Genomic DNA, 14,567 nt, shown 5'->3' with positions numbered 1-14,567 from the left:
TTATGTTCTACTTTTCCTCCTTTCTGGTATATTCTGTTTTTCTTTTGTCCCGTTTACTTTCGTTTTCAGTTTTTTTCTTTTTTTCTTTTTCTGTTGCATTTTTTCTCTTTTTTTATTCTATTTGTCCTCATTTCTTCTCATTTTCCTCTTTTTCTTAGTTGTTTTTTCTTCTTTTCTCTAATTTTTTTTCTTTTCTCTTCCCTCGAGAACTTTTTCTTGCCTCGTTTTTCCTTTTTTTCTTTCCCGTCTTCCACTTCTCCACATTTTTGCTCTTTTCATGTCCCGTTTTCTATCCCATTCTGTCACGTTTATTCATTCGTTTTTCTTTTTTTTTTCATGCCAGTTTTTATTCTGTTTCTCTCTAGCGATTTTCCTCTTTTTCTACCCCGTTTGTTCAACGTAACAAAGTTTACTTTCGTATTCTTTTCTGTTTTTCCTCCTTCGGTCTAATTTTTGATTATTTTTTGGAAAGTCTTAGTCAAATCTTTGTAAATATTTCAAATTTAATTTCAACTCCAATTTAGGTCAAGTTTTAACGGGTGATAACTAAAATTTTGGAAGTTTTTTGAGGCCCCTATACTCCACAACAAACTCAGAGAGAAATGAGCGTATATATGTGTTAGCTCTCTCTCTCTCTCTCTCTCTCTCTCTCTCTCTCTCTCTCTCTCTCTCTCTCTCTCTCTCTCTCTCTCTCTCTCTCTCTCTCTCTCTCTCTCTTCTTTTTGTCAATATTATTTGTTTTGTTTATGCTTGTCTTGTTTTGCTTAAACGTCGAAATAAGAGGTATTTCGAAAACGCGTTGTACACTTCTACGAACTACCACAGAAATCTTGGCATTGTGGCAGGCCCCGATTGCGCAATGGTACAACATTTAAAAAGCGAATATATTGCGGCTTCGACTGTTTACTATATCCTAAGATGCCTAACAACTATTCGCAAGCAAGGTAGTGGAAGGCCAGCCAAAATTGTGGACGCAAAAGTACATCGTTCTCTTTCTCGTTTCTTCAACAACAAGTCCTCTGTTTTGGCTGTCAATTAAGATGCAGCAGACGAATGTTTGAAGAAAATTTTGATCCCGTTTCTACAAAAACATCATGCAGATTGACAATACGTGTTTTGGCCGGATAGAGCATCATCGCATTACGCCAAAAAAACAGAATCGTTCCCGAATACCCATTCGATCCCATTCTTACCCAAAAACCACGACGAGAAAAATCTGTCTCAGTTCGCCCTATCGAAGATTTCTTCGGGATTTTGAGTTCCTTGGTGTACAAAAATAATTCGAGAACCACGAATTGCAAAAAGTTGATTGGTAGAAACAAGAGATGCATTCGCAAAATTGACATGACGGCCGTACAACGCTCCTGTTTCGACGTCAAACGAAAGCTTCGCCGAACAGCCGATTACGGACCGTTTCTAAATGTACACTAATTTTTTTTTCAACAATGGATAATGTATCTTTAATTTCGGTAGATCAGATCTTCTTCGTGTATCTTTGTCTTTTTTTGACAGCTTGAGAAAAAAATTCCAAAATTTTAGTTGTCACCCGTTTGAAGTTTTAATTAGAGCTCAGCTTCGTGTTCAACATTTTGAGGCTAATTTCAACTTTTAAATCCAAAATCGCCTCTGGTCTCATTTTCAAATCCAATTAAGCGACAATTTTAAGTTTAATTACATGGGCATGTCAAAATTCAGTTTCAAATTAAATTACAAGTTTAATTTCAAGACCAATTTTGAGTTTAATTTAAGTTTAATTTAATGTCTCTATTTCAAATCTAATTTAATGTCTCGAATTCTTATTTCACCAACCATTTTCAAGCCCAATTTCAAATGCAGTTTTAAGCCCGATTGAGTTCCACTTTCATGCCCAATTTGTTCTCCCATTTTAAGGCCAATTGGGGACCAATTACAGGTCAAATTCCATGTCCAATTCTAAGCCTAATTGCAAGTTCAATTTTAAGTCTTTGTTCAAGTCCAATTGGATTTCCCTATCAAAATCCATCTTCAAATCTATTCTAAATCCATTTTCAAGTCCCGTTGAGCCTGCCCAGTTAGCTTCGAGGTACGATGCTGATCTAATAATCTAATAAACCAGTCGTTGTAAGTTCGAAGCTCGACTGGGCGGTACTGCTAGACAGAGTCAGAAGGATCGTTGCACTAGCCCCGTAATTCTCCTGTGCTCTAACAACCGGTTGCGCAATCTGTGGATAAAGAAAAGTCAATTCTTTGAAAGACATTTAAACCCAAGGCTTTGCTTTTTTGAGATTCAACTACAACTCCAATTTCATGTCCAATTCAATGTCCCATTTTAAATTCAGTTTCATGTCTAATTTAATACCAATTTAATCTCTGATTTCTTGTCCAATTTAAAGTTCAATTTCACAAGCAATTCTGGTCAAGTTAAGGTCGAATTTTAGTTCCAATTTAATGTACAATTTCAAGTCCAATTAAGGTCCAGTTACTCGTATCATGTCCATTTCCAAGACCAATTTCAACCCGAATTGCAATTTCAAGCCCAATTTAAATCCTCTTTTATGTCCCTTTTAAAGTTTAATTTCAAGTGTTATTTGATTCCAATTTCATCTCCGATCTCAAATAAAATTTTGGCCCTATTTTAAGTCCAATATAATGTCTTATTTTAAGTCAATTTTATGTCTAATTTAATTCCAGCCTTACCTGCAATCCAACATGTAATTCAAAGTCTAATCCGGAGTTTTTGAACTAATCAGCCGGTATTCCGCCGGTAGATCCGCCATCCTCCGATTATTTGATAACTATCAGGCCAAAACATGCTTTTGAACGGTCGGTGCTCCACTTTCTGTTTATGTCTGCGCAAATCAATACCATTACCTGCACCAGGGATAATTGAGAATCTCCTTCTATGAACTAAATAGATATCATAAATCAACCATCAACCATAAACCCTCCCAGAATGTAGAATTATCCCAATAGGTGATGGAAAGAAGGGGCCACTCATTACCTACCATGTGTGGTTAACCGGGTCAAGGTTAACCTTAGGAAGTTGACCACTTCACTCACTCTCTCTCTCTCTCTATGCACACTGCTTCACAAACAAGTGCCCTGTTGGTCCCTCCCACTACGCGACGTAATTATTTTTATGTAATCTAGTGATGTTAACATTTTATTGATATTAGTTATTCACCTCTATGGTGCAGGTAATTATTGCCTTCGGGTGTGTTGGATAAATTATTGCATTGCAATGCCTTGGTCTATTTAAAATAGATATTTGCTCTCTGCATACTGTGGTGCATAGGTACTATACCATTCTAATCTAATAAACTTTTGATTGCTTTTAAGTTATGTAACATTTACCGTACATGCCTTCTTCTATTGGAGATTTATTTGTATTTGATTTGAAGTTGTGTCATTGGGCATTTTTAATATTTTAGTAACTTTTGAAACAAATATTTAAAAAAAATTGAAAAAAATTCTGCAATTCTACAAGTCTACAATTCAACTATTGTAACAAAATTCAACAATTGTAAAACTCACCTACCACAGCCAGGTTCAATGAAGTTAACCATGCACTTCATGAAAAATACGGTCCCTAAGTTGTTTTAAGTAGACGGATGGGAAGGTAGAAGAAAGTCATAAAACAAAGGTGTTCTTAGCGTCTCCAGGGCGAAACAAGACGTGTAAGCTAGGGTGACTATATAACGTTATACAAACTTAATAAACGCTGCTTCAATGGTTCTCCCTTACCTAATTCTGCGCTCTTTCTCCTTTACTTAATTCTACCGTTTCCTCCGTAATAAAAAAAATAATTATTGCCTGGCCTCATTTATATGTATAGGCCTAAAATAATTCATGCAATCCGGAAACTCAAAGCGAAGCAAAGTTCATTAAAACAATAGAGACGCACGGTGTTTTCTTTGTACTGCAAGGTAATGGCTATTTCTGGCAAGGAAACGAATATCTGTGGTTTTTACTGGCCTGTAATATCAATTTTCTTATATTTAAAACAAAACGCCAGGCGACTCCATTGCATTATCAAATCATTTCTTTGAAAAAATCTCAAAAACAAAACAAGTGTATTACACTTTAACAAGACTTATTTTCGATAATTGGAGCAATTCATCAAGTTGTGAAGCTTTTTGGAATGATCCGGTGAGGTCTCGCTTCAAAACGTGTGAAACGGAATCTGATTAATCCAAACCCAAAGAAATTGTGCAACCAAGCTCATTTCATTGCTGTAATCTTCCGACTGGGATTGACCAGATTGTTTTGTCACATTGTTAGGCACACATTTCCAGTGCTACGATACATATCGCGTGGCGTCCGCTTGTTACAAAAATATTATTAGCAATTATGCTTTCATGTTTTCCTGCCGATTTCCGGACGATAAACATTTACCTATTCGCCAGCCAGTAGCGTACCATTTCGAGCCAACAATAATAATCGCATGAATGTTAATGACAAATTGCACCGTACCGATCCGTATCTTCACTGGATGGACACTCACTGGCGCGCTCTGCTGCCAACTACCACGCACCGACAACCGACGACGCGACAGCAACCAAGCGTATGCCAATAACGAACATTAAATCAGCAAGAAAATTAATTACGATGCGCTCATCCTTCCTGCATGGTGGCGATGCTGCCTGCCTGGTGGTCGGTTAACTCATCATAATGATTCATTTTTTTCTTTTTCTGTTGCTCTCTTCCTTTTCAGGTAAACACGATAGTAATCGAGTTGACGCAAAACATATTTTGTGCGCACACGGCCAACACGAACGACACAGGTACATGCGACAAGTGGTCCTCCTCCTCCTCCGTTGGTGGACCCATTGAGCAACGACGACGCGGTGAAGGAAGTGTTTCTCGTTGTGGCGGTCGGTGGCGAAACCAATTGATTCGAGAGTGCGATGATTGTGTTGAATTGACGCTTCAAAAATTATTGCGGGTGCGATGAGACGACATTGATAGCCATGGGTGAAGAGGTATGTTGGTTTCAGTTCTGTGTAGCCAAAGAGAGACATTGAATAGGTTAACATGATCATTGATCGCAGAAAGAACGTTGAAAAACAAAACATTCAGTTGCACTATAAGATCACTTAATTTATGCCTGAATCATTAAATGGTAGGTATAAGCTATCTAAGAGATAAAACTTCCTATCACTTAACTCACGTTGTGCAATAATCCCTTTAAGGCGATACAGTAAGATTAATGTTATCAATCTTGGAAAGACAGTCCGACATACAATTTCAACTTTTCTGTCGGTTCAAATCAAGACTGCCGCTGTAAAATGCCAAGGAAATGCTAATTCAATGCCACATCCTGTGCATAAACTATGGCAAAGATTATCGCGAAAGCTGCGCTTTGCTATCTCTTTTTCCTGTCTTGTTTGTCTTGTCATTTCAAATCACAGCTCCCAGCCAAGCACGCTTTTTGATCGGTAATCCGGTTTTTGTTTTTCAGTGGGATGCTATCGGAGACGAAGACGGGTCGAAACGGGTATAATGTGACAGGGGCTCAACTCACTCATAATTGTATAACACACCGTTAAACAAATTGTTCTCAACAATCTTAGAGTTGAACTAAAATAAACATGAATAAACAATAGAATCACTTTTCAATGTTTTTCCCGTGGCGAACCCCTCGTACACGAGACACGGCGACACGATGGGCGTTCCACGAGAAACCAGCGTCCGGATACGGCATTAAACGAATGATGATAAAAAATATTAAACCGTAGTCACGCGAACCTTTCAAAACGTAAACAAACCTCCGCCGAGCTCCCGCTGGCTGCTCACTCCTACCCCACTCTGACTGACTGACTGAATATAATTTCTTGCTAATCAAACCAAGCCGCCCGACACTACGTCGGTCGTGCTGATTGTAGTCCACTTATTTGCTTTTTTATGTTCCCATTATATTTGCATCTCAAGGTTGACTCTTTTTTTCCGGTAGTTAATTAATGTTTGACTAGGGTATGGCATTTTTCGCCTATGTCAAGAACCAGGAATTATTTAATCAGCTGCCATTCTTTTTGAAGACAGTCTTCAACTTATGAGAGTTTACAAATTCCTTACTTATATCCACGACGGCAAATTCAAAGAAGACTTTTTATAACGTACCTGGAACGATTTGTTAATCAAAAGAAAAAAAGCTGTTCTTAGTAGGTGAGCTGGATACCGTTTGCTGCGACGAAAAACAGCATTTAATCTTTTTTGGTTGGTGAAAGATCGCATTTATATCGAAGCTCTATCACGATTCTTCCTGGTGCCTACGGAATTGTTGAAGAGATTCGTTTTCTTCGCACTGCCGTCCGGCATCCTTGCGACGTGTCCGGCCCACCGCAGCCTACCGACTTTTTGCCAAATGGACGATGGGAATATCTTCAAGTAGTGCCTATAACCTGTGATTCATATGCCTCCGCCACTCTTCATTTACAGTTTGTACTCCGCCAAATACTGTTCGTAGTAACTTCCTCTCGAACACAGCTAGGGCGTGTATATCCTCCGTAAGTAGCGTCCATAAAGAATTCATATACAAAATTTCATAAAATTCTAAGGCACTTCGACCCAAAGACATAAGCAGTGTTGCTATCACCGATAAAAGTACTGATTGGTTCGATACGCCCAGTTTGAATACATATTCAAGATTTAAATTAGCTTTACGGGCCCATGGGGTAAAATGGGGCAAGCAGATTTGTGAAAACAGTGACAGTACTTCATCTTAAATCTTAAGTCGAGTACTATAAACTTGTATGGGTTCCGCTTGTCCCCAACCGCCCAAATGAGAGTACGGCAAGCATACGTTTTATGAGTTTCGCGTTCGCCAAAGGCTCGATACACGTCCATTTTTGTGTGTTCATAGATAGACACATAGTTTTCTTCGGCAAAGTTATAGAAAATATAAAGGTTAACAATTTTGCTGAAGAAATTACATTTGTATCTCTATCGAGTGCAGAGTTATAGAGCTTATAGTTAAAGAAATTTCAAAAAATATGCCTTATAGTTCAGCACTCTATAAAGATAGAAATTTTATTTCTTCAGTAAAATTGCTTATTTTTACAATATTTACAGCTTTGCCGAAGAAACTATGTCTAAATTTCCTAACAAAAATAAATTTTTTTTTTATTTTCATTATAGTAGGCGATGACTAACTTTTGACAGTTTTAGAGTAAAAGGGATATTCACACGAACAAAAGTGCTGAAGACCATAAATGATAAAATGAAAGCAAAAGACACTAGAAAAAAAGTTCTGCTTTTCGCCCTTTTGGACGAATGCAATGACGAACTGACATGACACATAGAAGAAAATCCTTTAAAAACTATCGTCCAACACATTTTACTTGCACACTAGCACCCTTTGTTATGCATGTTGCTGAGTAACTTATATTTATTAAATTTTATAGTGCAAAATTTTTACATTTGTATGGTTTCATACTGAAAACTAAAAGTAATACTGGAGCGCTGCGCTGTGGCCACATTGCGAACCATGTTTTTTGAAAAGTGAGTCTCTAACAGTCTCTAACCTTCCAGCATTGGACAAAAGGTAGGAGTCAAAATGACTACTTGTCAAGCGTAGCTACCAATACCCGCCCTCCTTTCCTTTCCGCTCTTTCCCTCCTTCACCAAAATTTTCATTTCTTTCCCCTACCGTCCCTTCATCAATTGTAGAACCATCGTTTCAAAAAAAATATTAATATATGTATGACCGCATTTCAAGGTCAAGACTAAAAACTTGAGGTCAGTCTATATCTAACAGTCTCTCCCAGCTGAGATTCGAACATACGACGACTTGCTTATTAGACCAGCATAGTATGTCGAGGCTAACTGGGAGGTTTTGCAAAATTAATATCAAGCAAAAATATCTGTTCAAACGAAATCTAAAACATCTGGCTTTTCTACTACAAAAATCTCAATTATGTATTTACACGGAAATTTTTCGAAATATTTTTTTTTGCTTGTTTGTCAATTTATAATCTCTGAACGAAAACATTTTTTGTTGTTTCTGAGTAATGGTTTAAAAACTTGGTTTTCTGGATGGTAATCTAGAGGTAATCCGTTTCCTGCTGGTCCGGGAGAAAAAAAACGGAAGGAGCACGCAAGAAAACGTGATAAAGACTGAACCAATGGGTATAAAATAAATGAAAACCGCGACAGAAAAAAAGCTGACATGAAAAAATAAAAACGAACAGCAAAATCTGAACGGAAGCAACATGAGAGAAAGGAAGGTAAAACGATTAAAAAAACCATGAAAGTAAAAAAAACAACATACTGAACAAAAAATGGGGAGATAACGGAACAAATAAGCAGAAAAACGGAATAGAAAAAAGGGAAATGAAACGGAGAAAATACAGCAGCAGCAAAATTAAGGAACGAGACCGTAAAAAGAGGAAAATGTGGAGAAAATACGGAAACGGAAGACAAACAGGACTAGAGGAAAATATGGACTGAAGAGTGCAATAAACGATTCCTGTCCCGAACAAGAAAAGGAAATTTGGGCCTGAAGAAAGGAAAAATAACTGAAGGAGGGAAAACCAATGTCGCGAATCGCGCGAAAAGTCAACCATGCCTTCTCACATGCGAAAGAGTATGATAAAACATAGCATTCAACGCTTACGCCGCACACGGAGGCGTAAAAGAAACAGCCGCCGGTGCTGTGTGCAGACATTCTGCTACCCACACACTCGGGCTCGCACATCCGCACATAGTCTTCCTGCATAGCTTATTTCCGAGGCAAAAAACTCATGAGGAATCAGAGGCCCGTGAGGCTGGTGGCGTACTGGGATACAAATTTTGCATTACTTTTTTCTTCTTCTTCATCTTCGCTTTCGATTCTACTCACGGGCGGAAGGAAGAGCCGTCGCGAGTAGTCGGTATCAGCAGATCGGGTTGCAACACCGAACGACGAGCGACAACTGTAGCTGTTAGCTAAACACACACTCACAAAAATTCGTTGCAGCGCATGAAGAAATAAGAGCGGTAGTTTCAAAGGGACGCTTACGCCGGCGTATTCGTTGGAATCAGTACGTGTGTGTGAGAAAATTAGATCACACGAGTGTGGGCTACGCAACACTAAGGGAAAACGAGACAAATAGCGGCAAGGCAGGTCAGAAAAGTTAGAAAACAGAAAAAAAATCAGAGGGGTTGTGTACAAGACACGACCGCATATATAGGTGACCCAGGACTATGTAAGTCTCTTTGTAGTGATAGTGGCATGTATTCATGCTTGTAATCATTCGATTCTTCATGTATACATGCTATATGCAACATATATACATGTTACATGCGTTGTATGTAAGATTTATCACAGTAGTAACATTGCATACGTTTAATTCTCAAAAGATTGTGCATTTAAAAACAATTTAACAAAATCAAGAACACAAACTATTGCTTTCCTGCTACCTTACTGAAATTAAAGATTGTTTTTATTATCCATGGTTTCCCACGTTGAAGGGATTTTATCAATTCAATCCAATTTTATCAACAGCACATCTTTCCATTACACTTCTAACGAAACGGCAAGCATGCGTATTCATACAGAGTCGTATTATAACCGAACACTACAGCTGTAGCACATTTTTCCAACACAGATATCAAGTTCGCCGAGGTTTAATCGTCTCGCAGTAAAAAATTTGCGATCTGTTGGGACAACGAACTTGTATCATTTTTTCTGGCACACTTCCCTAACACAGACATCAAATTGGACTAGGTTTAATCGCGTTCGTAAGAAATATGTTGACACGAGGGGGCTTTGTTACTCTCTCTGGCATACTTCCCAAGCAAGGACATCAAAGCAAGGACATGGTCTAGGTAGAACCGCGGTGTTAAGAAATCTTCTTGAAATGAGGAAACTGTCACTTGTTTTGGCTTACTTCCCAAGCACAGATATCAAATTGGTATAGGTTTAGATCATCGCAAAGAATCTTCCAACCAATCACGAAGCGAAAATTCTGATAAAACATAGGTTCATTATTTTCAATTTTTCAATAGTTCAACATCAAGAATCCATACTTTTCTTCATTTGGGTCAATTCTTAGAAGATTTTCCGATCGATTGGTGTAAGAATATTGAAAACCGATCGGAAAACCGCTGAACTATTAGCGCTCAAAACCTTTCATTTTCCGTGACGCTCGCATTTCTCGATTTTTTGGAATGACACCCTATCTCAAAACTTGCCGTAAGACGTAGTCCGACGTCAAAAGAGAAATCAGAAGGGAAAAAAAGATTTGCGGGAGAGAAAAAAACCGATAGGAGAAATGAATAAAACTGGAAAACGAGGTCAAACCAGATTAATAAGAGAAAGATGGGATAAAATGGGATAGAAAAAAGGAAAAGAAAAATCGAAAAACGGTCCAAAGAAAAGGTAATAAAATAGACGGAAACGGAAGATAGAAAAGGAAAATGAGAGCCAAAAACAAAACAATCGTAACAAAAAAGATAAAACGGGGCATCTAAAAGAAAAAAACGAAACAAGTGAAGATAAAAATCGTGAAAGAGATAAAAAGAGTTGGAAAAAGACGAAGATTGGAAACGAAAATAGGAAAAAAGGAATAAATGGAAAACGGGAGAGAAGATTACGAAAAAAACTAGAGGAAAACCACGACTGAAAATAAGAGAGATGAGACAGTAACGAAGACAAATGAAACAATGAGACAGAATGAAACAGCGGAACAATGGAACAGAAAACACGGGACTGAAAGATTGACAGAAACGAGAGAGAAAGAGGAAAAACGGAAGGAAAAAGAAGAAAAGAGAGAACAAAAACCAAGAAAACAGTACGGAAAAGAAGCAAAATAGAACAAAAAGTGAAAAAACGAAACTGGAAGGAGAAAAAGAGGAACAATAAAGAGGTAAAACGTGGGAGAGAGTGAGACGAAAAATGTCAATCCTGATTTCAAGTCAAAATTCGTGTCTTTCGTGACGTTCAATGTTCCATTTCAGGTCTAATTTAATTTAAAATTTCAAGCTCAAATTTGTCTAAAGTTCAATCTAATTTCAGACCCTATGCCAAGTTCGATTTAAGGTCCAATTCCAACTTAAATTTTAAAGCCAATTGCACCTCAAAGTCCGGAATTTTCAACCTTTTGTTGCCGGTTTTTTTGTGATAAGTAATAATAGATTCGCCATCCTATGCTAATTCGATTTTCCGGGCCAAAACAATCGTCTGAAAGTGCAGGTACTCCGCCTTCTGTTGTCCTCTGGCAGAGGTGGGCACCGCTAATCAGCTAACCGCTAACCTTTTAGCCAGCGCACATAGGAGTATTTGAGCCGAAAAGTTGGTCAAAAGTATTGTTAATCATTTTTAGTAGAGTAAACAAGCGGTAATGAGTGAAAAATAGTATCATTAGTTCTATGAAGCATTTTTTTTATGGAATTATGTTTGTATCTACCTAGTAGTGTAGCACAACTTTTCTGATATTGCTTTTACTGATAATTGAAGAATGGAAACTTTTTAGAAATTGTTTGAATAAAGGGAGAGATATATATGAGAGAGAGGTAAGATAGAGAGAGAGAGAGAGAGAGAGGTGAGAGGGAGAGAGGTGAGAAAGACAGGTGTGAGGTTAGAGAGAGAGGTGAGAAATAGAGGTGTATGGAAAACTGTGGAGAGAGAGACAGAGAAAGACAGACAGACAGAGAGAGAGAGAGAGAGAGAGAGAGAGAGAGAGAGAGAGAGAGAGAGAGAGAGAGAGAGAGAGAGAGAGAGAGAGAGAGAGAGAGAGAGAGAGAGAGAGAGAGAGAGAGAGTTGAGATCTTAAACACTTGTCTTCGTTTTCCTGCGTATGCTTCTCTCTCGGTTTATTATTGAATCCCTTCGATGGGCGACCCTCCGAAAATTATCACAGGAAAACCTAATCCAGATCCCGGATGTACTTATTCTTCTTACAAAACAGGCCTTTTAAATGATAACACGCTTATCGGATGATTTGCGTAATGAAGAGACTCAAAGCATGCGCAAATTTGATAGTAATTAAAGAAATTTGGCGATTTTCTCTTTTAATACCTAAAATTTCTTGTTCAATTACTTTATAGAGCATTCCGCTGGTGTCTCACAAGCACAATGACATAAAATTTATCTTTCAAATGCTTGAAATTTCATGATAGTATAATTTATCATAAGAAAAATGCTGCGAAATTGAATATTTCATCATTTAGTAAAAAGTTTTTATTTCATGAAATTGCAAAAAGTTGCAAAAATTTCACTCACAACGCTCTTCCCGGGACTCCAATCTATCAAATGGCATCAAAGATTGTGCTGAGAAAAGGTGAGAACATAAACAAATATCACTTTAAAGTTCCAACTTATTTGTGCTAATTTGCTATAATAAATACTGCTCGCTTGACGGCATTATATTCATTGAAATCTAAAGTCTATATCAACAAATTATTGTAAAATCTTTGAGTTTCAAAAGCTTTTTTACAGCTGGTCGATAGGATATGTATAGCCTTAGAAATGTAAAAAGCAACATCCTTACCTACATGAGCGAAAATATATGGCCCATTTTTATTCGAAGTTTGACAGCTCTATGCAAGATGTAAACAAGACAAATGGTTTCAAAATTAACGTTACATTGTGTGATAGGTATCTGGGAAGACAGTGAAGTTTAATTGGAGGGGATTGAACGAGTTTCAACTTTCCTCATTTTGACCAGCTTTTTGGTCCAAATACTCCTCTGTGCAGCGAGTAGTGCGTTCACTAGGTTTTGAATGTGTTAGCGCGTTCATTAGCTTCCGAAAAGTTAAAGTGCCACAAAATAAACTACTAGTCGTTAATTTTTGAAAATAATAACAAAAATAAGAGTGCGATTTCTTGCAAATTGATAAAATTGCTCGCTGCTGTTCGCGACGCGAGCAAATATAGTTCATTCATGGCTAGTTGTACTATTTCCAAATAATATTTCCAAAAATTACTGGCTGGTAGTTTATTTAGTAGTACTTATATTTATCGGAAGCTAATAGAAGCGCTAGTACATTTAAAACTTAACGAACGTGCTACTCGCTAGCTAAAATGTTAGCGGTTAGCTGATTAGCGGTGCCCACCTCTGTCCTCTGGGCACATTAAGAACAATATAGTCAACAGAGAAGAAACGTGGAAAACGCTGGCAGTTAAATAGCGACCATTTTCTTCGCTCTAAACACTCCGTCCTCGTTGTTATGTGCACATTTTAGCGGAAAATAGCCGCACTCGTCAAGGGGCACGCATCGGGCTCATGGCTCGATAAACAGCCGTAACGTTTTAATTCACCATTAATTGCGTGGCGTGAAAATGAATGCCACCTTCGCCCGCTGCGCTGGCGCTGGTACCAATCCAAGCTGGTTTGTTGTCATTCGTATAAATACATCATCATTAATTCGGTGCCCAACTCGCAAACTAGCCGCTGTGCGGAATTGAATCGTGATATGGCGATGTTTACACTACGCTCGGCAGTTTTCCGCTGGAAAAGATACAATTTTTAGTTCACTGAACCGTTGCTTTCATATTTCGATAATTAAAACGTCGGTTGAAATGTTTTGTCTCTGTTTTATTTTTAACCGAGCCGAAATAAATGCAGAAATACAGTTGTAAACTGGATAACAATAAATCATCCGTTAATTTTGAATGATTATTTGAGTTCCATGCTTAAGGGTCCAGCTGTTGGAGGAATTTCATCACTGCCACAACATAAGCACCAAAGGTGATATATTACCTGTTCGGAGCATGACTTCCCACAGTTGCACGTTCTAGTTGTCTGCTCTAATGAAATATTGCTATCCTCTAAGTCAAATGCTCTCATGCCCTCTGATGTTCACACCGAGAGCGAAAATGGCGTACGCAATCTAATGATTGGAGAAGCAGACAAACAGCCCAAAACAATGGCTGTAATGAGCTAATTAATCATAACAATCACTTTGAAATGGTCGTTTTCTTACTTCAATTGCGCACGCCATCCACGCCACGCCGCTGACCGAAGCTGACTTCCATCTATCTTCACGCCACCGTCTGCCGGCCGCGGCATTAGGTCGTGCATAGCCACTTCCAAGTGTTAATCGGTGCAGTGAACAACGAGATTGGATACTTAGCAGAAAAGCTGAGCCATCCAAGAAGCGGGGCGTCAAGAAATGGTGAAAAATGCTGCCAATAGGTTACAGAGGGCTAATTAACGCTGATTATTATTGAATACATCGCATTTAACGCAGGCGGGTAGGTACTTTTCCTCACTACGGAGACCGGTTTTCCCTCCTCACGGACGGAGTTGGACGGGTGGGTTGTTGGGTCTTTTCCAGCAAGTACCGACCGAGTACTGCCACAGCAGCATTGCTGTATCGCGGGTTAGATCCAAACTGGGCGTATTTTAGTTTCTTTTTTAGAGATCTTGCATAATCCGATTATTATTATTAGCACCGAAAGACCGAACGCCGCACCGCAGGCGTCAAGATAGGTTACCATAATAAAGTGATTTACTACAGGACTAATTAATTAACTAATGTCGATTAAACTAGTTATCATGCGCATGTTACGTGAAACGCACATTCGAATGAACAAAAAAAAGAGAACAACTTTATTTGAGATAGTGTAATTAAAAAGCAGCAAACAGAATGACATTTGTCAAACA

The 14,567-nt window shown here is 38.3% G+C and overlaps 1 protein-coding gene across 1 annotated transcript in view; it reads left to right on the top strand.

The window, feature by feature from the left end:
• Nucleotides 1–4,587: 4,587 nt before the first annotated feature.
• The window catches only part of LOC128735349 (putative uncharacterized protein DDB_G0291608), a 60,099-nt gene continuing 50,119 nt past the window's right edge, over nt 4,588–14,567 (top strand). Inside the window, exons 1-2 of the mRNA XM_053829838.1 lie at nt 4,588–4,632; nt 4,694–4,924. Coding sequence (XP_053685813.1) covers nt 4,588–4,632; nt 4,694–4,924 — 276 coding nt within the window. The remainder of the gene's footprint in view (nt 4,633–4,693; nt 4,925–14,567) is intronic.

Source organism: Sabethes cyaneus, chromosome 2 (assembly GCF_943734655.1).
Source record: "Sabethes cyaneus chromosome 2, idSabCyanKW18_F2, whole genome shotgun sequence".
Classification (NCBI taxonomy): Eukaryota; Metazoa; Arthropoda; class Insecta; order Diptera; family Culicidae; genus Sabethes; species Sabethes cyaneus.
This window is presented reverse-complemented; position numbering and strand designations above follow the sequence as displayed.